General features: G+C 62.9%; 1 protein-coding gene across 1 annotated transcript; it reads left to right on the forward strand.

Annotated features, from left to right (window-relative positions):
- Positions 1 to 383: 383 nt before the first annotated feature.
- SMPD4 (sphingomyelin phosphodiesterase 4) lies at positions 384 to 27044 on the forward strand. Its single transcript, XM_031949148.1, has 28 exons — positions 384 to 725; positions 3152 to 3231; positions 3693 to 3779; positions 4443 to 4585; positions 4680 to 4755; positions 5146 to 5256; positions 5369 to 5419; positions 5682 to 5833; positions 6751 to 6883; positions 7582 to 7653; positions 10301 to 10485; positions 10892 to 10994; positions 11302 to 11396; positions 11975 to 12231; positions 12330 to 12441; positions 12797 to 12914; positions 13804 to 13931; positions 14346 to 14490; positions 16281 to 16872; positions 17410 to 17427; positions 18634 to 18719; positions 19154 to 19254; positions 19812 to 19975; positions 20854 to 21059; positions 21863 to 22096; positions 22319 to 22450; positions 22943 to 23071; positions 23323 to 27044. The coding sequence occupies exons 2-28, from the start codon at positions 3193 to 3195 to the stop codon at positions 23647 to 23649; spliced, it is 3996 nt and encodes a 1331-aa protein (XP_031805008.1). The 5' UTR covers positions 384 to 725; positions 3152 to 3192; the 3' UTR covers positions 23650 to 27044.

Genomic DNA, 27044 nt, shown 5'->3' on the forward strand with positions numbered 1-27044 from the left:
CCGGCCCAGGCCGCGGGCCCTCCGGGAAATCGCCATCTACTCTGTTTCCCCGAGGACAGGGGGAGGGCCCGGGAAGGGGCGGGAACATTTCGGGAGGCCCAGGGGAGAAGCCTCCCGGAAGCCGGAGGATCGCGGGGAGCCTGGGAGGAAGGAGGAGCGGGGCAGGCTGAGCCGGGGGCCCTCGGAACCGCAGCCCCGGCCCCCGGCCCATTTCTGCGCCTCCTGCCCGCCCGGGTAAGACCCGTCCCGCCGGCGCCCTCCCAACGTGCGCCCGGCTCGGCGGGGCGAGGGCTCGGGGGCCGCTGGGAGGCGTGGCGGGGGGGCGCGGCTCCTGGCCGCCCCGGGGGCCGGGCCGGGTAAGGCAGGGCTCCCTGCAGGCCCGGCACCCACAGCGCCCGCGCAAGCCGGGACAGCGGCCCCTCGGCGGCCCGGGGAAAGGCCCTTCTGCGCCCGCGCGGGGAGGGACTGGGCCCTCCCCCTCTCCCTGCCGGTGCGCCCGCGTGAGGCCAGAAGGGGCGGAGTCCCACCGAGGCCGGAGCGCGGAGCGCGCATGCGCACGCCGAGCGGCTCTGCGGCGGCGCGGAGGGAGAGCCTTGGGCCCCTTCCCGCCATCTCGGGAGGCGGGGCTTGTCGCGCGGCTTGATGACGTCAGCGAAGGCGACCCGGGTTGCTTGGGATGGTGGCTGTGACTGGCGGGGAAGCGGCGCCGGCAGCCGGGCCTGCAGGGGCAGGCGTGGGCCCGCGCCACGTTCCCCCAGGGCCGGGACCCCATTCCGGAGGCCGCTTCCCCGCCCCACGCGGAGGGGTCAGAGCGCTCTCATCCCAGGGCGGGGCCCGCCCCCTGCCCCCCGAGACAGCGGCGCTGCCCTCTCGTGGGGGGGGCCCCGGCCGTCCCCCCCGCGGGCGCAGCCCCCGCCCCCCATGGCGAGGCTCCGGGACGTCTGAGACAGGCGCCCCCGCCCCCATTGTGAGGTTCCCCGTGGCTGCCCCAGCCCCATTCTGGAAACGGGAGGCTGTCTGTGCTGGAGGCGTGGCCCCGGCTCCCGAACCCCGACAGCCCCCCCAAACAAGGGCCCGGAGGTAAACTCTGTGCGGCCGCGTGCCTGTCCTGTCCCTCCCTTCTGCCGCCCCTGCGGGCCCCGGGCTGGGCCTGGGGATCCGTGCTGGGGGGGAGGGGCTTCCAACCTGGAGAGCCTCTTCCCCGCCCCCCGTGCCGCGGGGCCTCCTGGGGCTGAGCCGCTCGGCTGGGGGAGGGGCCGTCCCCAGGACGTCGGGCTAGCGCCGGGCCCAGCGTTCCGGGAGGCGGGGGCTCCTAGGGGTCGCTGAGGGGCTTGGAGCCTGCCGTGGGCTTGGGGGCCGCCCCGGGTCTTCGGGGGCTCAGGGGCTGGGACCGGAGCCGACCCCGGAGATGCCGAGAAATCCTTTGGTGATTGTGCACAGGGGCCGGGGAATAGGATGGTGCGGGGCGGGAGGTTGGGGCCAGCCCGGGAGGGGCCGCCAGGGGGCGCTCTAGGGGACAGAGCGCCGCCCTGAAGTCTGGAGGGCCCGGGTTCCGATCCGGCCTCAGACACATCCTGGCTGTGTGACCCTGGGCAAGGCACCAACCCCGGCTGCCTCAGCCAGAGAAAAAGAGTCTGCGCCCGTTGGGGGGGTCTTGGCAAAGGAGGCCTCGAACTGGGCCCCGTGCGTGCAGCCAGAGGGGCTCAGTCACTGTCGGCTGGTCCCCGCCCACTGGGAACTAGAACGGAACTGGGGGGGCTGCAGGAGCATCGCCTCAGATCCCCCGCACAGGGCCCCGCTCCGGCCCCATTCGGCCCTTTCTGCTTCGGGGGGCTCCCGCAGAACTCTTGTGGTGCTCGGTGGCCCCTGGTCCCTTTTCTGAATCCTCTTCCTCGACCCTCGGTCCTGCCGCCTCGGACCCCGCTGACTGCTCTCCTCAGCGGCTGCCCTTGGGGCCTCCCCATTCTGCCTGTCTGACTCCTGACTCTTCTTGGCTCAAACATCACGCGGCACCAAGTGGCTGCTGGGAGCTCCGAGCATCACGCGGCGCCAAGTGGCTGCTGGGACCTCAGAGCATCACGCGGCGCCAAGTGGCTGCTGGGAGCTCCGAGCATCACGCGGGGCCAAGTGGCTGCTGGGAGCTCCGAGCATCACGCGGCGCCAAGTGGCTGCTGGGAGCTCCGAGCATCACGCGGCGCCAAGTGGCTGCTGGGACCTCAGAGCATCACGCGGCGCCAAGTGGCTTCTGGGAGCTCCGAGCATCACGCGGCGCCAAGTGGCTGCTGGGACCTCAGAGCATCACGAGGGGCCAAGTGGCTTCTGGGAGCTCCAAGCATCACGCGGGGCCAAGTGGCTGCTGGGAGCTCTGAGCTCCATTAATATCCCAAAGGCCTCTGACTCCTCGTAGCCCAGCCACTGTTTGGCCCCTTTCCCCTACGTCCTCCTCCTGCCCCCCCGCCATGTTCCTTTCTCTGCCCTGTTACCCGCTGGCCTTCCAGCGCGCAGGCTGGCCAGGATGAGGCAAAGACAGCGTGTGGAGAGGGGGAGGTTTGGTGAATTCTGTGGGAGGAACAAAGGGTTTGGGGCAGACGCACCCATTTAGCCTTCAATGGGGCAGCCGTGTGTTGACCCCATCCCCACCCCCCAGATCCTGTGCCATCCAGCAAGCAGTCTGCATTTATTAAGTGCCTACTGTGTGCCAGACAGTGCTAGCCACCAGAGGTACAAAGGCAAAACGAAGAACGACTGCTTTCCAGGAGTGACATCGTAATGTTCTGGGCCCCGCTGGGAGCTGCCAACAGCACCAGGCCTGGGCTGGGACACAGCCTCAGACCCTTCCCAGCCATGTCAGCCCCTCCCTAATGGTCTCTTCCCCCGGGGCTGTGGTGAATCCCCCATGGCCCACAGAGGGCGTGTCCCGCCCGGGCCACGCGCGTTCCGGCCTCCTCGGGGCGGGGGCGCCTGTCTCAGACGTCCCAGAGCCTTGCCATGGGGGGCGGGAGCTGCGCCCGTGGGGGGGGACGGCCGGGGCCCCCCTCACGAGAGGGCAGCGCTGCTGTCTCGGGAGCTGGGGAGGAGGCTCGGGGGTCCTCCAGGCCCCACATTGGCTAACATGGCGTCCTGACTGCCTGCCTCTCTCGGTTTTCCGCAGCGCTTTCCTGAAAGGACTGAGAGTCTCCCCAAGAGGTTGTTATGGCTCTTCCCCACGTGCAGCCGCCCAGCTTCCTACTGGTGAGTGGCTGGTCCCAGAAGGAAGGAGCGGGGAGCGCCCCAAGGCCCGTGTCCGGGGGCGCCTGGTGCCCAAGCAGCCCTCCCCCAGGGGCTTCTGACCCGCCCGGTGGGGCATGGATGCCCCCTTTGGCACCTGCCAGACTCCACACGGTGCCCCAGGGAGCAAGGTCACGGCTGAGGCTGGTGTCCCATCGGGGCCTCCCCAGGCTCTCGGGCCTCCCCCAGGCTCTCGAGCCTCCATGTTTGTGAGGGCTGAGCCTGTCTGTGGGATGAAGAAAGCGGGCTCTGCTGCCTCCCCGTGGCAAGGGCTGGCCCCAGGCTCTGCGAGGTCGGACCCCTGGGCGGGGGGCTCCGCCGGGCAGGAGGGCATGGAGGCTGCTGGGGCCCAGGACCGAGTGCCCGGGGGACCGTGGCCCCTTCCCTGCGGCCAGAGCCAGCCCAACCCCGGCTCTCCTTCCTAGGCCAGCCTGAAGGCGGACTGTGTGAGCAAGCCCTTCGCCCAGCGGTGCCATGACCTGGTGAAGGTGATCGAGGACTTCCCGGCCAAGGTAGGGCCAGGGTGAGGGGGGGGGGTGCGCCTACGTGGGCTGGGCCTTGGGGCTGGGCGTGCACTATGGAGGCGCGTGTGCAAGTGTATTTGTCTGCTGTGGGTCCACATGGGGGCCCCGTGTGTCCGTGGGCGTCCCCTGCCCGAGGGCTTCCTGGGGGAGGGGCCTTGCACAGCCTGAGCTCAGGGCTCTTCTCCCCCCCCCCCCCCCCCCCCCCGCCATGATCCGAGAAGACTCAGGAAATGCCGGTTTCCCAAATAGGAGCCGATGCCCATCTTTGTTAGGGATCGTCCTCTTGGGGCACCCGTCCCCCCAGGGCTGACCGGTACCTCGCAGGCCGAGACCTCAGGGGCTTGAGGGGCCTCCAACCCGAGGTGGTCCCTGCTCGCTCCCCCGGGCTGGAGGCGGTCGCTGGTGGGAGAACGTTCAGCCGTCTCTTCCTCACTCCCTCTTTTGCTGCCCAGAGACGCCCTCCCTGTGGGGCCTGGGTCCCTGGCCCCCGGTCAGGGCTCTCACGGGGCACCCAGTGGACACTTGGGAGTCCCAGGCGGCTTCTTCAGCAGTGGCCCCGCCCTATGGGGGGGCACCTTGGGGGGCGCCACAGGGGTCGGCGGGTCCCCCAGCCTGGGCCCCCTCAGCTGTCCCGTTCCCCCCTCCCCCCAGGAGCTGCACTACATCTTCCCATGGCTCGTGGAGAACATCTTCGGCAGCTTGGACGGCGTCCTGGTCGGCTGGAACCTGCGGTGTCTGCAGGGGAGGGTGAACCCCATCGAGTACAGCATCGCCATGGAGTTCCTGGACCCCAAGCAAGTGGCTTTTCTGGGGGCGGGGGGGGGTGGGTCTCCCGGCCATGCTCGGGGCCCGGGCGCTCACCTGGGCTTCCTTCTGTCCCTGGCGCAGCGGGCCCATGATGAAGCTGGTGTACAAGCTCCAGGCCGAGGACTACAAGTACGACTTCCCGGTGTCCTACCTTCCGGTGAGTGCTCGCCCGAGGGGGGCGCAGGGCAGCCACACTGACCGCGGGGAGGCCGGAGCAAGGGGCACAAGCAGCACACCTGCTGAAAACCTTCCCCGGCTCTGCCCGGAGGTGACGGCCTCACCCTTTCCTGGCCTGCAAGGGCTGACACCGCCCCCCCCCCCCCCCCCCCCCCCACGTCCCCACCTGTGCCTCTTTTTTGCCTGTTTTGATTCATCAAACTGGGGCGCTCGTGGTGGTGTCCCCCAAGCTCTTCCTGCTCTGGTCCACCTTGGTCTTTGTGCTCCCGCTACACTAGGCAGTGCCCCCCATGCCCGTCGTGCCCCTCGCCCCTCCCCTGGTGTCGCTGTGTGGGGCCCCGGCCCCCACTCACGCCTCCCTCCGTTTCAGGAGCCCGTGCGGGCGTGCATCCAGGAGCGCGTCCTCCCCGAGTGCCCGCTCTACCACAACAAGGTCCAGCTCCCCGCGGCGGGCGCCCAGGGCCTGCACTTGGCGCTCAGTATCCTTTCTGCGTCCGGGGCAGGGGGAGATGGGGGTGGGGGAAGGTCCGGCACACCCCAGGCTCGCCGCGGGCCCCAGATGTGGCGATTGTCCTTGACCGCAACCCTCATACCCGTTTGAATACTACATGTTCTTCTTCGCCCTGAGCCTCATCACGCAGAGGGTACGACGGCGCCACTCTTGTTGGGCGGGGGCTTTGGTCGGGAACCTGGGCTCCGGGGGGGGCCACTTGTGGGGGCCGCGGGGGGGCAGCCGGGCCCAATGGGGCCGAGACGTCCGAGGGGATGCCGAGGGCAGGCGTTCAGCCTGAAGAGGAGCCGGGCCCGAGGGGGACGAGTGGCTCTGCATCCCCCGGTCAGAGCCCGCGGCACTGGGATGGGCCCAGCCATGCCCGGAGGCGTGACGAAGGCCTTTTTGTCTTCCAGAACTTTCCTCTGTCGGTTCACGTCCGAACCTCCGACTGTGCCTATTTCCTCCTGGTGGACCGCTACCTGGCCTGGTTCTTACCCACGGAAGGAAACGTCGTCCCTCCGCCCTCGACCACCCTGGGATGCACCATCCCTTCCCCCACCCCCAGGTGGGGCTCCCGGGATGGTGGGGGGGAGGGCCCTTCTGCTGGCCTCTGCCACGTTCCCCACAAGGCTCCCTCCTCTCCGACGCCCCGGGGCAGCCGTGCGGGCATAAGACCCAGGTGTCACCACACAGACACGCCTGTCGATTCCGGGGGTGCAGGGCACGTTCTTAGGACACACGGGCTTCCTGCCTGCAGACGCACATGCACGGGCTTGCACCTGCACCCCCAGCTCCCCGGGCAGAACGCCCTGAAAGCGGGGACGGAGGTTTGTGCCGCGCTGCCCACAGGAAGTGCTGCCTCGGGGCCGCTGGCTCGCTGATGTCCAGGGGCAGCAGTTGGAGCCTCGGCCGGGGGCTCACCTCGCCCCATTCACAGGCCCAGCCTCCCAGCCTGCGCCCTCCGGCCCCGGGCACCGGCCTCTGCCTTCAGTGCCAGGCCTTCGGACTGGGGCCCAGAAGCTGCCCCCGGCACCCTTTGTTTATTAAGTGCATTCTCCTCTTCTCCCAGGCTCAGATTGTCCCTTTCCTAAAACCCCACCTTGTGGAGGCTGGAGCGGAGGTGCCCAAGGGGCCGTGCCCTGTGTCTGTGCCCTCCCTTCTTTCTTTCCTCTGTCTCTCTCCCCCACCCCCCCCAACTGTCTCTGTCTCTGTTTCTCTGTCTCTGTCTCTCTCAGTGCCGCTGCTCTGTGGCTCAGGGTGGAGGCTGCACGGGGCCCGCTCGGCCCCTTCTAGAGTCAGCAAGACACTGGCCTTCAGCCCTCCTGCCGTCGTCCTGCCCGACTCCTTTGCTTTGTGGGTGGAGAAGGTGGTTGGTAGGCCCGGGGGGCTGACTGACGTCCTCGCTGCCCGCCTGGGGGCCCGGACATGGGTGGGAACGCGGTGACGGGCGGCGGAGGGTGAGCGCTTGCTGGTCCCCCCCAGGACCCCCGCTGTGCCTTTCACTTCCTACGGCCTGCACCACACGAGCTTGCTGAAGCGGCACATCTCCCATCAGCCCTCGGTGAATGCAGACCCGGCCTCACAGGAGATCTGGAGATCGGAGACCCTGCTCCAGGTGAGCGGCGGCGCGGGCGGTGCCGGAAGGGAGGGAGCCACACGCCCCAGACCCGCTTTTCAGGGGGCAGGAAAGAGCTTCCTCCGAGGTGGGGGCGGCCTTTCCGTTCAGCCCCTGGCAATGAGCCGTGTCAGAGGCCCAGAGATGGACGACTGCCCGACCTCCCGGAGGTGGCAGGGTGCCCGCCGTGTGTGCGGGTCTGGGTGGGAGGAAAGCGGCTCTGGGCAGCAGGGGAGGCTTCCCAGAGGCCTGGGCCTTGAAGGTTAAATTAAGGGTTGCTTGGGGGGGGGGGGGGGGGCACCTTCCTAGCACAGGGGCCTTCTGGGTGCCTCCCGCCCCCTCTGCCAGACATCCTGGCTCTGCAGCTTCTCTGGGTCAGCCTGGGCCAGGCCTGCAGATGCTCCAGGACGGCAGCCATGGCCAGAGCCCGTCCCCTTCCTCTCCCTGCCCACCCCCACGGCCTGGCTCCCACACTCTGTCCTGATCAGTCAGAGCTCTGGCTGAGGCTTCCTCGGGCCGGGGGCCCATCCTGGTATCAAGGGGCGTCTCCTCCCACTGGGGGCTTGGGCATCTTACCTCTGAGAGCGCGCCCGTACTGGGGCCTGGTTAGGCCTGTGGGGAACTTGGGGCCGGCTGGGCCTGCGGGGGACATGGGGCTGGGCCCGTGGGGGACTCATGGCCACCTGTGTTGCTCCTAGGTCTTTGTGGAGATGTGGCTTCACCATTACTCTCTGGAGATGTATCAGAAAATGCAGTCCCCTCACGCCAAGGTAAGGCCTGTCGCACTTTGACCCCCAGAGTGTATCATGTCCCCTTGACCCCCATTTGCCCTGGGGGAGGGGCTGGAGGGTGTCCCGACCCCTCCCTTGGTTCTGGAAGCCCAGGGCCACCAGGATCGGCCTGAAGGCACACTCAGTGCCCAGGATCTAGAGGGAAGGCTGGGACGGAGGTTCCCGAGCCCAGTGCAGAGGAACGGGCCCCTGGGGAAGGACGGCCATGGCCGAGGCCAGCTTTGGTTGGTGGCTGAGGCCCTGCCGGCTCCTCTTGGTCCCCTTCCTCCTGAGGCCCAAACCTCTGAGGGGGCTTTGTGGGGGCCCCCACAACCCCTCCAGGGGGAGAGAGGTGGGAAGCCCCCGGCTTACCCACAAGGGCTGTCATGTCACACGACCCCTGTGGCGGACCCTTCTGCACGGGGTCCTAGGGGCTCTGCAAGTGGGCTCAAGGGCCTTTTCTTTGTCGCTGCCCCCCAATCCCTGCATGTGGCTCAGTGGGGCTGAGATCGCTGCAAATCTGGCTTGTTGGCTTGCTCTGTCTGGGGGGTGGGGGCTCCCCAAAGGATGCGCTAACCTGCGGATGCAGCCAGAAGTGCTTCTGGGAAGACTTTGGGTGCTCAGCATGTGGCGACACTGCGCTTGCCATCCCTCTTCCTGGGCCCGGGCCGGGGACCCAGCTTTCAGTAGCACGGGTGGGCCTCCGTAAGCCTCGGTTTCCCCATCACTGAGGTGGGGCAGCCCGGCCTTTCTGGGGGCCTCCCAAGTCCTGCTGAGGGAGCCTGAGAGCCGGCTCACAGCTGGGGGCCAGGGTGCGCCTGGAGGACGGGGGCATCCCGAGGGCACCGCCCCTGCCACTCTCACTGCCGGCAGAGTCCTCCCTCCTCGCTTCTCTCTCCGGCGCTCCCCCTACCCGGCCGCCAGCCCCCTGGAAACCCTCTTCTGGTTAGAACCCCCTTTGGGAGCTGGCCAGTAGAAGCGGCATTCTCCCTGGGCCTCCTGCCAGGAAGGGGCCCAGACCTACCCTCCCCCGCCCAACAGGTGGCCTCCCCGAGGGTTCCTGGCTCTCCTCCAAGTCCCACCAAGGCCCATAAGCCTGCGCCTGCCCCGCTTTGATGGCAAAGCCATCACTCTGGAGCAAACGTTCAGGGCGTTGACGTCACCGAGGACTCAGTGCTAGGGACCAGGGGGCAGCGAGGGCCGGGCGGCCGGGCGGGGGGTTTCAGAGATGGAAAGGCGGCTCCTGCCCTCACGGGGGGCCGAGGCTCGATGGCCCCCAGCCGCCCTTCCATGGGTGACCTGCCTGGGACCTGGCCAGACTGTGGGCGCCTGCCCATAGCCCTGGGGAGCGTGGTGTCCGTCTGCAGAGGGACCAGGGAGTGCCCGGGGCCGCGGCCAGTGCTTGCTGCTATTTGGCCTTCTGGCTGCTGCTTCTCGCGTTTCCTGCACTGCTGCTGCTGCCCTTGTTCACGCCTGCTTCACTAACAGGGCTGCCTTGTAAAGTGGGGCCAGGGCTGGGGCTGGGGCTAAGCCTGGGGCTGGGGCTAAGCCTGGGGCTGGGACTGGACCTGGGCCACTGCAGCCACCGTGGGTCAGACTCTGTACTCCCTGTGGCAGGGCCTGTGTTGGCCTGGCCAGGGCGGCCCCTGCCCTTTATCCAGCTCCCCGGGGGACTTTGTGTGGCAGATTGGCCCTCGTCCTCCCGAGCAGGAGTCCTCAGTGGCCCTCCGAGCCTCATTTCCTTGTCCAGGAAGAAAGCCCCCCATGAGAGCTCGTGTCCTCCTGGTCTGAGCATTGGCTATTGCTCAGTGGTAGTGTTGGGATGGGGAAACTGAGGGCGGTGCCCTGCCCCAGGCCACAGAGCCGGCCCTCCTCCCTGCCCTGCTGGCCTCTCCCTGGGGGGTTTGTCCTCCACTTCCCAGAAAAGGAGACGGGGGCTACCCCCAAAGGCTTCTCCCCGAGGGTGGCCCTGGCAGGCTGGCAGGGTGGAGAGGTGTCTCGCTGGCCACAGGAGAGCCCGGCGTCCCACGTCCCCGGTGTCTGGGGCCATTGGGGGTTTCCAGAAGGCCGACGATACAGCTCTCTGTTGGTCTGGCCGGGCCCCACACTGCCCGGTGCTGTCCCCCTGTTCCAGGCATGCTCCTCACCTGGAGGGGTCCCGGGCCAGAGGATGAGGACGGGGGCTCCCAGGGCCGGCCCAGGCCGACTCATCCTGAGGCCGGGACAAATCAGGGCAAGCGGAGGCTCCTGTTGTGGCTGCCATGTTGGACTGGACTAGCACTGACTGTATTTGTTTTTGTTTTTTGTTTTCTTCTTCCTTTTCTTGGGCTCACTCTTACTTTTTCTCTTTCTCTTTCCCTTCTTGCACCTCTCCCTTTCCCTGAACCTTATCTTCTTGCCCATCCTCGTTTCCATTTTCCCCCTTCCTCCCTTTGTCTCTCTCCTCCCGCTCCATGTCTCCTCTTTCTTTTCCTTCCTGTTTCCTCCCTTTCTCCTCCCCTCACCCCCTTCTCTCTCCCTTCTCTTCCCCTTCTCCTCCCCCTCTCCTCTCCTCCATCCCCCCTTCTCTCTCCTCCTCTCCTTCCCTGTCCCCCCCTTCATCCCCTCTCCCCTCCGTTTTCCCTCCTTGTTTTTTGTTGTCTCTCAGCTGGAGGTGCTCCACTACCGACTCAGTCTCTCCAGTAGCCTCCACAGTTCTCCTGCCCAAAGCAGCTACCAGGCCCTCCACGCGTACCAAGTACACCATTTTTTGTTTGGCTTCTTTGTCTGCTCTTGCTGGCAATCCGCAGAGAATAGGGGGTGGGGGCGTCAGCATGGACTGCGAGGCCCTGGGTAGCTGGGACTGAGACCGCCCCGGAGAGCGACACTCGGCCCTGGGGTCGGGGAGCTTCGCTGTGGCCCGGGGAGGGCCTCTCCGGTCACCACCTGCCGTGTGGCCGTGCCCGCTGCTTTCAGTTAATCCTGCGTGGGGGCTGAGGGAGGGGCTTTGCTTTCCTCCTGGCCTCGGGTTGGGGCTGGATGTGAAGGGTCCCGGGGGGATGGGGAGGGTGGCCCCGTGCCAGCCTCCCCCCGCGCTGGTGGGTTTGGTAGCGTTTAGCTCTTCGGGGAAGGTCGCGTCGGGCCCGGGAGGCGCCGAGTCACTCATGTGTTTCAGACCAGCATCTGTCTTGTATCATGGGGATGGCGGCAATCCCCGGCCTTTCCCAGGACGGACATTTCCTCTTCCTTGTGGCTTCAGAGCTGCAGGGAGGGCCTTTGGCCGAGTGGAGGGGCTCGCCGCCTCGCTGGTGTCCTGGGGCCCTCGGGCAGCCGGGGCAGCCTCTGGCCTCTTTCTCCGGGCGGTTGTGGTTTCGATAAACTAAAAACAGGATGGCCGAGCACACCAGTCCCATTGGGATTCACTTACTGGAACGTTAAAGCTCCCAGGGGTTCAGAGCCCCCGACTCCAGAGCACACTGTCTGGCAGCCTTTTTTACCACCTTCAGGCTTGGGCCCCCCAGATAGAGCTGGGACTCAGGGAGATCCATCATTCAATAAACAGCAATGAGGGAGGGCTCCGGAGGAAATTGAAAATGGGACTTGCTTTAATGCTTTCCTTTGACAACCAATGCCTTATTGATGATCCTCCCGCTCTGACTTTGGTGCCAGCTGGACACAGGCCAGTGCCAGGGCCCTTGGGTTGCTCCTGAATCGGGGCAGGCCGGTGCTGGGCCCCTGGGTCGCATCCGGATCGGGGCAGGCTGGTGCTGGGGCAACAGCTCCAGCCGTGGCTCCTCCGGTTTCACCTTTTGTTCAGGAAGAGGCTCCTCTCTGTCTTGTCAGTCACGTCTGGGCCCAGACCATCCTTTGAAGCCTTTGAGGGCCATAACTTGGTAGGGAGAGACGAGTGTGGCAGAAGGGGCCTAGAATTTACTCCAGCTTAGCCCACGGGAGTCTGGTGACCATGACAACGGTGCTTGGGGCCGTCGCACTGTTCTGGAGGTGGATTATTAGGAAAAGAGGGAGAAAGCGTTAGGGGCGAATGCAGAAAGCCGCGGGGACAAGGGGCAGTTAGGCAGTCCCTGCCAGTTTCTGGCACGTGATGGGACGGCGGCCTGAATTATTTGCTCATTTGAAGAATCTAAGCCTTCCTCTTGAGGTTTCTTCATGTGAAGCAGTAACTTGGATCCCCTCAGGTAAGAACCTAAAATAAAACTCCTTCAGGCGTTCCCCGTCAGCAGTACGGCCACATACACCCGTCCATCTGTGTGTGAGAAAAAGGGGACGCGGGATTGGCAGCGCCCGTTTTGCCGAATCTCCATCAGGTCTCTGATGTCCCCAGGGCCGGGAACTCGGAGATGTCAATAGCATGTAAGGTCATGGACACGACACATGACCGGAGGAGGCTTCTCCTTTCCTCGGCCCTGCCCTGGGGGCGATCGGGAAGGCTCTTCAGCCCTCTTGGGCTGAGTGATGAAGCACTCCAGGCCTTCCCAGGAGAAGGGGCCCAGCAAGAACAGAGTCCCGGCCACGAGAGCGACACCGTCCAGGGCGGAGGAGAGCCAGGGCTGCTCCTCTGGGGGCCAGGAAATGGTAGACGTAGAGCTCTCGCACGGCCTTTGTCGATACAGAAATGAGAGCTTTTATTTTCCACCTAAACATGGAGCGTAAAACCTGGTCACAAGGTGCGGTTTCAGCGGGGCGGATGTTAAACATGGTCTTAGATCCCAAAAATCTGCTGCATAAGAGGAAAGCTGGCGGGAGCTCTGTGTGCAGAGTGGATGAAAAAGCCGGGGCTCAACTGGACCGGTACCAGGGGCGATACCAGTTCTGGTACCAGGACAGAGCTCCTGGCACTGGCTAGTGTGCTGCTCTCTATGAAGCACTCTGCTTCCCTTATCTCACTTGAGCCTCCCAGGAGGCTGTGAGCGGGCAGGCAAGGAGAGATCATTGCCCTCATTCACAGTGACTTGGGGTGCCTTCCTTTCATTCCGGAAGAGAACCGAGATGACATTCCTACGTTGCAGTGACCTGTGGCTGATCAGACCCACGCCGACAGCGTGCTCCGCCACAGCTCGCACGCAAACAGTCCGTGGGACGCCTGGGACAGGCTCAGAATTTGGGCGTCTCATGTTCAGCTAACTCGGTTCTGCTTCTCCCATAGAGCTCGGCGTCTCCTCTCGGGAGCCCGTGCTGGGCGGTCCTGTGCCAGTGTTTCATGGCCATTCCGAAGTTCTTCGGAGACCTTGAGAGAGTTTGTGTATCATTTTCCTGACCACCTTGTGAGAGTTCTCCATAAATTCATCTTTCTGGCAAGTGTCCGCTCGGCATCGGGCAGCGCGGCCATTCCATCCAAGTTAGGCGCTCTGCGCTAGGGTTGGAACGCCGGCGGTTCGGTTCTAGAGGAGCTCAGTGTTGCGCCGGGGACGATTCCCATGGAAGCCCTTCCCTTTGCTGGCCTGGCGCTGTGGCCGTCCAGTTTCAGAGGCATGAGTCAGTACAATGGCCCCGAAGGCCTCTGGTTTGGTGGTCCCTATTATCTCTCCTCTCCCGCACGTTCCCTTGGAGCCTCCCAAGCCTTGAGCTGGGTCTGGCAGCGTGTGCATCGGTCCCATTGTCGGTGGGGGCAGCCCCAGGAAGGAAACTGCTGAGCGAAGAACTCGCCCAGGCTTTCAGAACCTCTCCATTGGCTGGCGCTGATACTTCCGCATGTGCAAGATGTGCCGGCGGGGGGAGCCCCGGTGTTTCCTCACTGCTGATCGGGAACCCAGAATTCACAAGCCGCAGAGCATCGCTCTGCACCACGTGGTACCTCAGCTTCAGAGGCTGCGGAAAATCTGCCCCCCCAACCCCACAGCCCTGCACCAACACTCCGCCATTTTAACCTTGGCTTGTAAGTTTTCAGGTTCAGTTAATTTACCATCAGTGCATTCTTCCTTGAGGGTTTCCCACAAGGCTGAAAACGTGCTAAAAAGCCCAGAAGCAAGCACACAGCCTGGTACTGTTCCTCGGTGACTGAAAGCGCAAGAGCGTCCATTAACCATCGTCCAGAACTTGGGCAAGCGTGCTGTCAGGAAATGGACACACACAATGGCAGAATTCAGAAGCTGCTAAATGAAACCCGAGAACTCCATGGTGTGTACCAGCCGGATTGTCCGTCCGTCCGTCCAGAGTAAAGTCCAGGCAGAGCTCAAGGAGCTGCAGGATTCTTGGCTCAGAAAGGAGGCACATGAAATGCAGGTTTATGGCGATAGTAACCGCCCAAAGCCCTTTAATGATTCCCTGGAGGCTATTTTCGGGTCAGAGGCCTATGGTGCATCTCACCTGGCTGCTGATGGGGTCACATGATCAGTGATGTGGACGTGGTCCTGGAGAAATGGGCCGAACACTTCCAGGGTGTTCTCCACAGAACCTCTTCGACCCAAAGAAGCCATTGACTGTTTACCTCAGGCCGGAGGAGATCCCTCCAGTTCCCATTGAAGAAGAGGCTTTGAACACCTTTAGGCTCCTCTCCTACGGCTGATGCTCTCCCCGCTGAGCTTTATACGGCTCTTGTGCGAGAGCTGACTGAAATTCCCAGATGACTTGGCAAGAGTAGGTTACCCCCTCCCCCCCGGATCTCCGGGAGGCCTCCACCATCCATCTCTGTAGAGGTAACAGGCATAGATTGTCCTGAGACGATCGTGGGAGGCTCCGTTAGTCTTTGCTTGCAGGAGTCTTGGTAGAGTCCTCAATAGCCTGACCCTTCACCCGGAAAACGGCCGTCTGAGAGCCGACATGGCTTCCGGAGGGGCCGATGACTGCCCGCCTGGCGGCTGCCAGTGCAAATGCCAGGAGCGGAACGGAGGCCTGCACGCGGTGGGGGGGGAGATCTGACCGGGGCTGCTCCCGTCGGGAGGGCTCAGGGGAGATCGTGTCAGGACGTGGGGAGGGAGGAGAATTGGCCGGCCTGTGGCTGAAGAGCTTTGCAGGGGGTGGAGCCCAAATGCGGCTGCTAAAAACAAGCCCGTGTTCCTTAGTGGAAGGGTCCTGAGGTCTGCCCCAGCCCACGGCCTTTGAAGAAGAACAGAGAAGGCTGGCGTGAAGAGCAGGGGTCCTGGCTGAGAGGGCACTGTCCTGGCCGGGCCTCTGGCACGGGGGCCATGCATGGACTCGGGCCCTTTGGTTTTCGGCTGTGCGTCCTGGCGTGGGGTTGAGTTGGTGGGAAGTTGGACCAGAAGGCCCCAAGAGGCCCCCTCTGATTCTGGGACACTTACTTTAATGTCCTCACTGCTAGACCCCTTTCTTCTGCCCACTGAGGTTACTGAGTATCTGGGGAAGGGGCTTCGGGTTCTAGATCATTGCCATATCCCCTGGGTATCATTTTGTGCTGTTCTAGAGTATGGGGAAGGGTAGGAAGAGATCCTGGGGCTGGGGCCCCAGCAGGTAACATCTCTCCTTGGGAGAGGGTCTGTCAGGCTGGGGGGTGCAAAGCTCCGGGGAGATGGGAGGGGGGGTAAGGGAAGGCCCTTCACTGGGTGCAATGCTCTGTTTCCTCCCCAGCACCGGGAGGGGCCTAAGGGAGGGGCGCCGGGCTGGGGCCTCCTGCTCGGGGCTGGGTTTGGGCACCTGTTAAGATTCTTACAAGGTGCTAAGTCAGTGGGATTGATGGAGACGATAGTTCTCTCATTTAGCCTGGCTCAGGGGGATTAGTCTGATCCTACAGGGAGATGTTGGGCCAGAGCTTGAAACAAGGGACTAAGTGGAAGTGAGGAGACAGTGGTTAAATCTAGTTTAGCATCGATTTAATCCCACAACAAATAATGATTTCCCGGTGATGTAATGCTTGGTGTATGCTCAGTGTGGGGCAGACGAGCAGGAGCTCTCAGGGCCGGACCCACAAGCCCACTCTCGGAGGCGGAGACGGATTCATTCCATCTCCCACCCTTGTGCTGGCCGGAGACATGGAGGGCGAGAGGCCGAAGCTGGCAGAGGCAAAGGACGAGCGCAGGAACCGAGGAGGGGGATGGGCCTCAGAAAGCCAAGCGGGCCCCAGGAAGGACAAGACCTGGACTTTCACTCCTGGCTGCATTTGGGCTGGTCACTGCACTGAAACCAAGGCTGCTCCCAGAGAACATTATATTTTAGAGAAGACTGTTATAGGCACCCATCCCCCGGGCCTTGGGCAGAGCTGGCACTGGGACCCTGCCTTGTGCCTGACAGACGGGCTGCCGGGACTTGCAGGATGGCCGCTCGTGTTCTCGCATCCGTGACCGAGCCCAGGCCCCCACTCTGACAACTCTGGGGTGTGAGAAATGGACATGAATGGGGGAGTTCCCCTTCCTTTGGGGAGCGCTCTCGAGCGCCTGCGCCATCCCCGGATGAGGAAGGAGCCCAGAAGGTCCCCGTGCCTTTGGCGTTCTGGCCAGCGCGCTGCAGAGACGGGCCGGGGCTCTGTCTGCCGGGTCTGCCTCAGGAGCCCGCAGCACAGCAGGGAGGGTTTGTTTGAGGGGGCCGGGCAGCCACAGGCCGGTGCTGACTGAGGGACCCGTCCAGATGGCACCGGAGGCTTTCCCGGTCAGAGCTCTGGTGCCCGGCCAACCCTGCCCTGGGGCACGGGGAGGGGATGGTGTCCCTGGTGGCCGAGCCTTGGCCTCACGCCCCCCCAGCCGGGCATATCTGCTGGAGCCTTTGGGAGGCAGAAGTCATTCTCTCAAGGGACGGCCCCGGGTTCCCGCTTTCCGGCTCCCGGAACTTTCCCCATCGGGCCCCTCTTTGCTGGCCATTGGGGGAGACACGTCAACTCCCAGAATTCACTGCTTCACACCCAGCGTGCACTGCTGCACGGGGGGCCCGCTACCTCTGCCGATTCCGGAGCTCCTCCACGTGTTGTGGTTTCTCCCGCTTTCCCGAGCACCTGTGGTTTCCCCTCAGGAGTGTGCAGGCTCCTCAAGGGCGGCAACTCTGACCTTTGTCCTCGTGTCCTCAGAGCCAAGTGTGGCGCCGGGCTCATGTGCAGATCCTGGGCAAGGCTGGGGCTGCAGAGGATGGTTATTAAGCACCTACTGCGTGCAAACTCGTGTTTGGGAGAGACGAAGGTTCTGGATGCTGCCCTCATGGAGCTGATTGTCTCAGGGGGTCACAACACGGAGAGAAGGCCCCGCGCCTGGGCCGGGGCCCTGGGGGCTTTGGGGCTGGCCTCCCGTGGGAAGGACGCCTCCAAGCGAAGAGGAAGCCTGACGGCCATCCCAGGGGCCACAAGTGGGGTTTTGAGTGATCGGGCCTGGGGCCCTGGGCCCTTTTACTGAGGGTTGGGGGAAGAGAGGCCTTGGACTTGGGCCATCTCCCTGACTGGGCCCTGGAGGGCAGTGGGAGGAAGGGATTGGGCCTAAGCGCTGGGGGCGAGGGGGGTCCCTGCCTGAGGGCCAAGTGCCGAGTCTGGGCGGGGCTGGTGGGGCCCGGGGGCCAGGCCTGGCCTGCTGCTCTCCTTTGGAGGCTTTGTGGAGGCCAGTGGGGCGCGACTTGGGGCAGAAGGATGAATGTGATTGGGGGAGGGGGTTTCTTGGGGGGGGGAGGGGTGTTAGATTTTGGGTGGTTTTACTGGCTAGTTTTGTTCCGGGAGGGGTTTTGCCCCCTGCATAGAAGGAGAGGGGGAAAGGGGGTTTCCAATTTCCCGGCCCTGAAGGAGTCCTTGACGAGGGAGGTGTTGGGTAGGGCTTTTGGAAAGACTTGCACGCCTTTTCTCCAAAGCCTTGGGTTTTAGCAGGTGTCACCTTCCACGATTTCTCGCACCCCCAGCCCTGGAGGAGCCGGGCGGTGAGTGGGGCATTGGGGGGGGGGGCCCGGTTTCCAGGGATAGGGAGAGCAGGGCCCAGGAGACCCTGCAAAGAGGGTGACGGGGTGGGACTGCCGCTTGTCGGTTTGTGGAATGACCCCCTGCAGTCCTTGTTTAAAAGGGAAAAGGATTAGGGAGATGAGTTGCCCCTGGGTACCTTGTTGGAGTTTGCCTGGAGTTCCGGTTTGGTTTTGGCCCCAGGTTTCTTGGAGGTGATTGCAGAGGGGGAGGGGGGACCCTTGGCCCCTCAGGGAGGGTGTTTGGCATTGGGGATTTTTTTACTGCCGCCAGTAAGACTGGGGCCCATCCTGTTGGCCTTGTTGCCTTTTGACTTTGGGCAGACTTCCTTAGGAGGCCTGTGATTCCGCCCCCTGAAGCCCTGGGCAGTGGGTGTGGCCCTGGTTTTTCCCCCCCCGAAATAGGAGTTTTTTCCCGGGCCCGGGGACGCCCGCCTGCTAATTGGTCTATTTTCCTGGGCCCCACCCCACCCAGGGAATTGGGTTTGGTTCTGGCAGACCACCGGGAGTTTCTGCCGAGGGGACACAGACCGGTTCCCGCCTGGGAGTTGCCCGGGCCCTGCCTCGGTGTCCCATGAGGCCGCTTGGGGGAAGCCTTCCCTCAGCGCCTGCTGTTTGGTCCTGCCATGAGTCCAGGAGGGAGAGGCTGTTATAGCCAAGGAAACAGAGGCAGACAGGAAACGGAGGGGGGTGCGGCGAGATGCCCAGGTCGCCCAGCCAGGAGTGCCCAAGGTGGTTCTGGTGTGCCCATGATGCCATTGGCTGCCACCGGGGCTAAGAGGAGCCCTGCAGTACTGGCAGAGCCCCTTCCTGGGATGGGAGGGTGTCTGCCACCCTGGGCCCTCCTCCCATGGCAATTTTCAAAGAGCCGGGGACCCGAGGCTGGCTCCTGCCTGGGACCTCTGGGAAACACGCACACGCCTTAGCTCAGTGCAGCGGGGGCCATCCTGGGGGCTGCCACCGAGGTGCCGTCCTGTAGTAGATGCTGCCGTGGTTCCTGTGTCGGAGGTCAGGAGACCAAGGCAAAGCCGCAGGCCCGGAGTCACCCAGGGGAACCAAGAAGCCCCTTTGGGGGGGGGTTTCGCTGCTCGGGGAGGGCTGGTATTTTGTTTGTGCCTTCCGCCATTTCCCTCCCCGTGCTGCACTTCACTGCTTTTCCATTTTGCTGAGGGTCGCCATCCCGCCGGTCCAGCAGAAGTTTCACCTTCCTTCAGCACTGCTTCGGCCACTGGCCCCTGGACGCTTCTTTCCGAGCAGTACGTATGGGGAGCAGCATGTGGGGGAGCAGGACTTGGGGGGGCAGAGAGGTAGGGAGATGCTAAATCCTGGGTGTGCAGAGCCATAAGGGAGGCTTCATACAGAGGCTGGCCTGCGGTTGGGGGATCCGTGTTCAGTTCCATTGGGGCAGCGTCTCTGCAGGCCCCTAGGGTAGGGCCCCCCTGGGAGGCGGTGACAGGCTGGCCCCTCAGCCTACCCGGGGAAGGCAAGCACAGGAACAAGCCACCGACCAAGTCCCTGGTCCCAGCTGAGCAGTCGGGGCTCCTGACTTGAACCCAACACTCGCCATTCAGGCTGCAGACGGGGTCCTAGAGGCCCCAGCTTGGAGCCCTTGGGTGGGGGGAGGGTCCTGGAACAGGGGGTGCCAGAGTTCCAGAGCAACAGCTCGGGTCGGCCATGTTGTCCCCGCCAGGTCCTGGAGATGTGGCTGAGTTACTTACAGCCGTGGAGATACGCCCCGGAGAAGCAGTGCCTGCCTGCTGACCCCCAGCCTCGAAGCATCCCAGAAAAGTGGTACGTGCTCAAGTGTCCTTGGGCCGAGCTTCCTGGCCTCGTCCCCGGCCTCCCTTGTTCGGGGCCCACAGCCGCCTCTTGGGGAGCCCGGGGAGAGGGCCACGCGGCAGACATTCCTCCGCCGGGGCCGCCCAGGCCCCTCTCTCACCGTGTCCTGCTCGGCCCCTCGTGCTACTCCCTCGTTCCCCACTTAGGGATTGCAGCCCTCATGCATGCGGGGACTGAGAGCCTGGGGGCCCTGGCTCCCCTTCCAGAGCAGGGGTCATGAGGGTGGTCCAGCATCTCATGTCAGAGGGAGAAGGCCTGCGCCCCCTGTTGGAGAGGGGTTGGGGTGGGGGAGTGGCCTGGCCATTTGGGCTCTCGAGCAGGGGGTCTTCCCCCTCACCGAAGCCCCTCCAGCTCTGACCACATGTCAAGGGGGCCCTGCGCCTGCAAGCTGACCCCAGTGCCTTGGTGTCCCTTCTGGCTCTGGGATTTTCGGGAATATCCTCGGGGGCGGGAGGTTAGAGCCCGGGGGTCCCATCGCTGAGCTGACCCGGGTGCCGGTGGTGTTTCAGGGCCCCCTTTGTGCAGGAAAACCTGCTGATGTACACCAAGCTCTTCATCGGCTTTCTCAACCGTGCCCTCCGGACGGACCTGGTGAGCCCCAAGAACGCGCTCATGGTGTTCCGGGTCGCCAAGGTCTTCGCCCAGCCCAACCTGGCCGAGATGATTCAGAAGGGTGAGTGGCCGCCCATTTTACAGGAGGGCAGATGGAGTCTCTCCGAGACTTGAGCCTAAGACTCTTCTCCCTGTCCACACGGGCACCAGCTCCTTGCGAGCTCCTTGAGGACCGGCAGCGTTCTGCTGCCTCGGGATCCCTCCTGGCGCCTTGAAAGGGTCGGCAGGGTCAGGAGCTGGAGCCGTCGCGGAGGGGCCCGGCTGAGTCCAAGGTGGTGGAGGTCCGATTCGGAGCCGGCTGGTTCCGAGAGCCTCCGCTTCCTTTCCTGTCACATCCTCCGCTCTCCACAGCCCGGGGCTGTTGTGCCGACCTGCTCCCCGTGTAAGGAGCGGCCTGCCCTGTGGGGGTCGGCGCCATGGTCCCCCCCCGCGTCTGGGGCGTCTGGTCCCAACGCGTCAGCGGCCCTGCTTGTCTTGCGGTCACTCCTTTGGAGAGTTTCACCAAAAAGTGGTTGGTTTCCCCTTTTAAGGAAAGTCTTGCTGTGGTCCTGGGCTCATGCCCTCGCAGGCCGAGGAGAGCCTTCCCTCGTGTCCTCCTGTGTCCTTGGGGCACTCCCTGCCCCCTGGCCGGCTCCTGGGTCTGCGTTCCTCATGCCCCTCCGCGCCGCGTCCCTGCCGGGAGTGCTCCCCTTTCCCTCCCTGCCTCCTCTGAGGCTCCTTGGTGACCCCTGCCCCTTGCTCTTCCTCCCTCAGTGAGCCCACATTTCTTTACCTGGCCTTCCCATTGGGGCGGGAGCTTCTTGAGGGCAGCGACCATTTTAGTTTGTCGCCGGCCCTCTCTGCTTGGCCGGAGCTGGCCAGGACACCGGAGACGGGCTGTGAGTGACGGGGTCGGGGCCTCGAGGGCCTGGCCTCCGACCCCCTCCTTCTCCCCCATAGGAGAGCAGCTGTTCCTGGAGCCGGAGCTGGTCATCCCGCACCGGCAGCACCGGGTCTTCATGACCCCCACCTTCCAGGGGAACCTCCTCTCCTCCTGGCCCCCCACCATCACCGACGCCTCCTTCAAGGTGAAGAGCCACGTGTACAGCTTGGAGGGCCAGGACGGCCAGTACAAGCAGATGTTCGGCCCCGAAGTGCGCACCTTGGTGAGTCCGGGGGCCTCTGCGTGGACACGTGGAGACGGACTGCAGGGGAGAGAGGGAGAAAGCCGGGCGCCAGTGAGGAAGGGAAGGAGAGAGACAAAGGGCCCCTGCCGGCTGCCTGGCCCGTGCTGCCCTAGCCATCTCAAGGCTTAACTGACGCTCATGAAGCGCCGCTGGCCTGGGCTGTAAAAAAATGCTTGGAGCAGGTCATATCCTCAAGGAGAGCTTGACCCCGGCTCCTGCACGCTCAGGGTCCGCCTGCCCTGGGGACCCTGGCTCAGCCAAAGGCACTTGCCCTTCTCTGTGCCCGGACCGCCATGCCCGTTCCCCTGGCAGTGTAGCGAGCTGGGCAGCTGCCACCTGGGGAGTTGCTCCCTCCTTCACCGAGTACCCGAGCTCCCCGCGGAGCCGCCTGCCATCCAGCAGGAGGGAGCGGGCATTGGGGCGATGGCTATGAGACAGCCGGCTCAGAGCGGGGTTCCTCAGGGCCAGGAGGAGGCTCCCAGGAGAAGGCCTCCCCTGGATCCTTCCTTCGTAAGGGACTGGCTTGTGGCCTCCTGCCTTGGCTTTGTCTCGGAGGGCCCCCCCGGTGCACCCCCACCACGGCCGCGGGCTTCTCCCTTAACTTCACTAGAGATCCGACTGGCCGGCTGGCACCCGTGTGGGTGAAGGGGGTACGGGCCATGTCCTGAAGGCTTCAGTTAATGAGGGAGGGGGGAGGAGGGAGCTCTGGCCCCCAGCGGGCACCGAGAAGACGGCAGGAAGGCCTGGCCTGCCGGCTCGGTCATCCACCCGTCGGGTTTCAGGTGCTCCGGTTGGCCCAGATGATCGCCCGGGCCAAGCAGACGGCAAACTCGCTCTCCGACACCTCGTGCGAGAACTTGGCCAACCGCTCCTTCCTGTCCTTGCTGGGTTTTGGGAACATGGACACAAACGGCACCTACTGCACCAACGACCTCGACGAGCTGGGCCAGGACAGCATCAAGAAGACGGACGAGTATCTGGACAAGGCCCTGGAGTACTTGTGCCAGATATTCCGAGTGCGTTCGGTGCCCCTGGCTGGGGAGGGGCTGCAGGTGGCCCAGGGGGCGGGCACTTGGCCTATCCCACGGCGGGCACTCGGGCTTCCCTGACTGGTCCCAGCTCCTCCCCTTGGGGCGCTCTCCCCCAGGCGGTCAGGAAGGAAGGCTGGGATGAGGGAGGCGGGCAGAGGGCCGTCGGTGCCCCGGACTGACCAGCCCCCATCCTGTGTGTGTCTGCAGCTCAGTGAAGCCCAGCTGAACCAGCTGCTGATGAATGTGGGCGCGACACCCGACGAGAATGGAAAGAAACAGCTTCCTGACTGTGTCATGAGTGATGAGGGGCTGGTTCTCACCCCCCTTGGCAGATACCAGGTCTGCTCCTGGCGCTCCCTCTGCGTGCCTTAGAGCCCCTCACCTCGCGGTCCTTTATACCCATTGTATTGATAAGCACACTGAGGGCGAAGGGCGGGTCCTGGGTGGCTGGCTGAGCCCCTCTGCCAGATAGGGCCGTTTCTCTCTGGGCACACCTGGGCCCAGTGGCTGGTGGGCTCCTGGGGTTTAGGCAGGGGAGAGGGAGCAGTTTGGACAAGGAACCTGACTCCTGTTTGTGGGTCAGACTCAGCCTGTCGGGTACGAGCGGCTTGGCCCCTTGGGATCCCGCATCCTGCTTTGTACAAAATGCACGCCCTGTCGGTCCCTCCCTCTCCTTTGTTGGCCGCGACACGGCCCATGGGGCCACATGATGCTGGCACACCTTTTGTGGGATACAGGTGTGCCCTGGGGGGCCAGAGTGGGTGCCGCCAGTGTGTCCTGGTCAGGCGGGGGCTGCGCACTGACGCCCTGGGCTTTCTCCCTGGCTTCTAGATCATCAACGGCCTGCGGAAGTTTGACATCGAGTACCAAGGGGACCTGGAACTGCAGCCCATCCGCAGCTACGAGATGGCCCCTCTGGTGCGCCTGCTGTTCCGGCTCTCGTCCGCCATTAACCGCCGAGTGAGTAGGGGCAGAGGCGGGGAGGCCTCTCGGTCCTCAAGCCTGCGCTGTGGGGGTCTGCGCCCCCAGCTCCGGGCCTTTAAATCTCGTGGGTAAGACTCGAGCCCACAGCCATTCTCTCTGGCCTGGCAAAGGCCCTCTGGTCAGTGAGGCAGAGAACGGGCCCAGCCCGTCGGCCCTGACCCCTGGCCAAGGTCGGGCTCGAAGCCGGTGCCCCCCAGGATTCCCTGACCCCCATTTGCTTGGTTCAGTTTGCAGGCCAGATGCAAGCCCTGTGCTCACGGGAGGACTTCCTCGGGGCCTTGTGTCGCTTCCACCTCATCGACTCGCTCCAGGCCGAGAGGAGCCGGCTGAGCCCCGTGGCACCGCACCGGGCCGGCCGCAGTTACGGCCCGCGGGTCAGCCTGCGCTTCCTGGCCAGCTACCGGACACTGGTGTCCCTGCTGATGATCTACTTCGTCGCCAACTCGTTCTGCATCGGGCCGCTGACCTGCTTGCTGCTCATCCTGGTCGCGTACCTCCTGTATGCCTTCACGATGACGGTGGTCACCCAGAGGCTGAAGCCCCACCAGCACTGACCGGCCCGGCGGCCGGCCCTGGGGCCCGTGGGCACACCTCTCGTAGTGTATTTTTTTACTAATACAGCCGTGCACACTCGTGAAGCCGCTTTGCGTGGGGCAGCTGGAAGGAGGGGTGTAGACACATCAGCCTTGTGTGGATGGGCAGAAGCCCCCGGGGACTGAGGCCAACCGCAGGGCCTGCCTCATGGCGCTTCGGACGCTTCCTGCAGGGGCATCCGGCTCGTGTTTCAGGAGCGTCCTTGTGCCGTGATGGGCAGCGAGGGCCTCAGGGAGCTGGCGTGGCCGCGAGGGAGACGACTGGACCAAGCCGACCCACGTCTGTGAGGCGACAGCGGGCAGGGCCCGGCTGCTGCCCCTCCTGGACCTCCTCCCGTCCTGTTCTACTTCTCGGGAAGGCCACGTTCCTGAGCCCGAGGTTCTGGATGTGCCACGAATGACAGGGATGGGGATGGAGATACGTCGGACCGTTTATCGTCCTCAGATTTTATCCTGTCGGGTTCACACCCTCGTGACCCAGAAAACCACGGGGATGGCCGTGTACATCCTCCAGTCGTTTGGGACCTGGGGACAGAGGGCAGGGAGGAGGGCCGAAGAGTGAGGGTCAAAATCCATTCCTGGCAGGAAGCTGTCTGCGAGGGTCTCCCAGAGCTTTCCCTTGGTGGGCCAGACTTGGTCCCACCACAGTGGGCACCTGCCCACCTTGGCATGGATTTCCCCGGCCTGCCAAGATGTGGGGAGGCCTTCTCCCCCTCCCCTCTCCTGCCTTTTCCTTCACCTGGGGGAGCAGTTTTGCTCAGAGGTCATTGATCTGTCATTTTGTGGATGCGAACCAACCTTTTTAGGGAAGGTGCACAAGCACTTCACCAGCCTGGTCACCCAGAATGGTTTTTACTTCTTTGAATGTGCTCCCTCGGGAGAGCCCGTGAGACGGCAGGATCCGAGCCCACGGTCACCGGGGGCACAGTGTCTGGCCTTTCCAGCGCGTCTATTTAGAAGCAATTCTGGGCCCGGTTGGGATTCTTGGCTGTCCCTCTGAGCCAGGGTTCTGGCACGCTTGTGGCGAGCTTTTTCTTGCGCGAGTCCCATTTCCCCTCTGGGTTTCCATTTTAAAACCAAAGACGTATTCCACTGGAAGAGTTTCGCGCTCAGAGAAGAGAAATCAAACCGCGGGTTGAAGCCTTAGATGATGCGTTTGTGGGGCTTGGGGGCGTTTATGTCAGAGCGTGGTCCAAACCATGCTGAGCCCAGGCTGCATCAGGCTGTTCCTTTGAAGTTTCTTCCAGCCCCGAGCTTGTGTGATGGGATTCACGATCTTACTTTTGAGCAGAGGGAGCGGAAGTTGCAGCGTTCTCGCTGCAAATGCCCAAGCCGACTCTGCTCCTTGAAGGGCATGTCCAACACAGAAGGTCCACTGTCCTCGTTCTCTCCAGGACTCCAAGGATTCTGGCTCAGGGACAGTCATTTTAATCCAGATCACAGTAGGAACAAAAACAGAATTGTAGGGTTGAGTTCCAGGAGGGACTTTAAAGATCCCTGTGTGTCCGTGCATCCTCCCCATTTTCCAGATGAGGAAACAGGTCTAGAGAAGAGGGTTACTTGTCCAAGATGGTAGCAGCAGAACCAGAATCTAAATCCATTTCCCCAGGCCAGAGCTTCCTGGAATCACGCTGCATCTCGTAATTCTCCAAATCCCCTTCCCACATTGAGCACTTCTTCATCCTGTGCAGAAACCCTGTCTAGCATCGGAGACGGTGTTCTGTCTTGGCAGTCCCCTGCCTCTCCTGCACAGACGAGTAAGAGCGTGGCCCGCTCTCTGGTCCCCACCGGGCACCTCCCTCCTGCTCCTTTCTCTGCGTCGGTGCCCGTTGGCCCCATACCTGGCCTTTCTTGGGCCATCTTTTTTTCGGTCAGTGAGCAGGCTCCTAGAACGGGAAACACAGCATGCTCTAGCAGTCCTGTGCCGTAAGAAGCCGTGAACATAGATTCGGAGAATTGTGGGGAGACGTGGGTGAGCCCATGCAGAGGGGAGTGAGCGGGAGAGCAGTGTCAGCCAGGACCAGCTCATCCCTGGAGAAGAGCTGGGGGACTCCCGGTGGTGAGCACAGCCTGCCTGGTCAGGCTCAGGATATAGAGTGTTTTGTTTCTTTTTAAAAACTCTGTTGTGAGGGATGGCTGCCTGGGCAGTGGAGGGAGGTGTTGGAAAATTGAGTGAAAACCAAAGGCTCTCGGTGAAGGGCCCCAGAGGGCTGCTGCTGGGTTTGGGCTGCTACCCGGGATTGGGCCGCTGCCCGGGATTGGGCCTTGGCTTCTGTCCCGGACTCCCCTGGAGTCCATGTCCAGCGGTGAGATTATCCTGGGTCAGAGGATGCCTTAGTCACTTTAACTAGATAATCCAAAACTGACAAAGGGTGCTCGGCAGAGGACACGGCTGTGCCGTTCTGACGCCGCCCCTCCCGCACTCGATGTCCACCCTGCTTCATCTAATGACTCATCAGGAGCATCTGGTACCATGGAGAGAGCCAGTCTTGAAGACTTGAGTCTTGTCCCTGACACGTCATTGACCTTATCAAGGGCCAGCCTAATTTCTAGGCGTTTCCTTACCTGAGAGTTCCCTATCACGGTGAGATCAGAGGGGTAACTCCAAACTCTTCTTAATGAGGGGCCATTAATAGTTTGTACATTTTCTTCTGAAAATTTCCAGTTCTTGGAATAACCTAGAAAATGATTCTTAAGTGGATCGATCTCGTGTATCTTGGGTAGCTAACTCAGCAATGATGTTAAATGCAAGTCCTCTCCCCATTCTGTGTCCAATTCCCATGTCAAGATTGGTTTCATACGTGTAGGTGCTTTTTAAAAATTGCATGTAGTCAGAAGGGTTGATTTTTCTCCTCGTCTCACGCTACCCAGGGGTGTGAAAGTGATGTCCAATCCCATTCCTTTCGAGATTGTTTAGGATGTGACGTGTGACTTTTTATACTTTGGTTATTACACCAAATTTCAAATTTACGACAGTATTGCTCAAAATTAATTGATAAAAATAAATCAGTGAAACAGACTAGACATTCAGAAACGCAAAGTTTTTTGTTTTTAAACCCCTGTGTTTGATGAACCCCCAAACACAAGTACTGAGCTAACGATTTCCATTTGGAGAACAGCTAAGAAAACACAAGAGGGGAGGTAGTTCAACTCTCATTTTACCTCAGAGGGAACAGACCCACAGGAGATGATGGTTTTCCTGATCTCCTGTTTGTGTTCTCCAGTACATGCACCAAGTCAGGAGTCTTTTCTCAATGAGGAAATGATTTTGTTACCCCCACCCCCACTCCCCAGTATCATGACTGAACGAGACAAAATTCAGATCAATAAACTGAAATTGACCTATCTTTCAGAAA

The sequence above is a fragment of the Sarcophilus harrisii genome, chromosome 1 (genome assembly GCF_902635505.1).
Source record: "Sarcophilus harrisii chromosome 1, mSarHar1.11, whole genome shotgun sequence".
NCBI classification, from domain to species: Eukaryota; Metazoa; Chordata; class Mammalia; order Dasyuromorphia; family Dasyuridae; genus Sarcophilus; species Sarcophilus harrisii.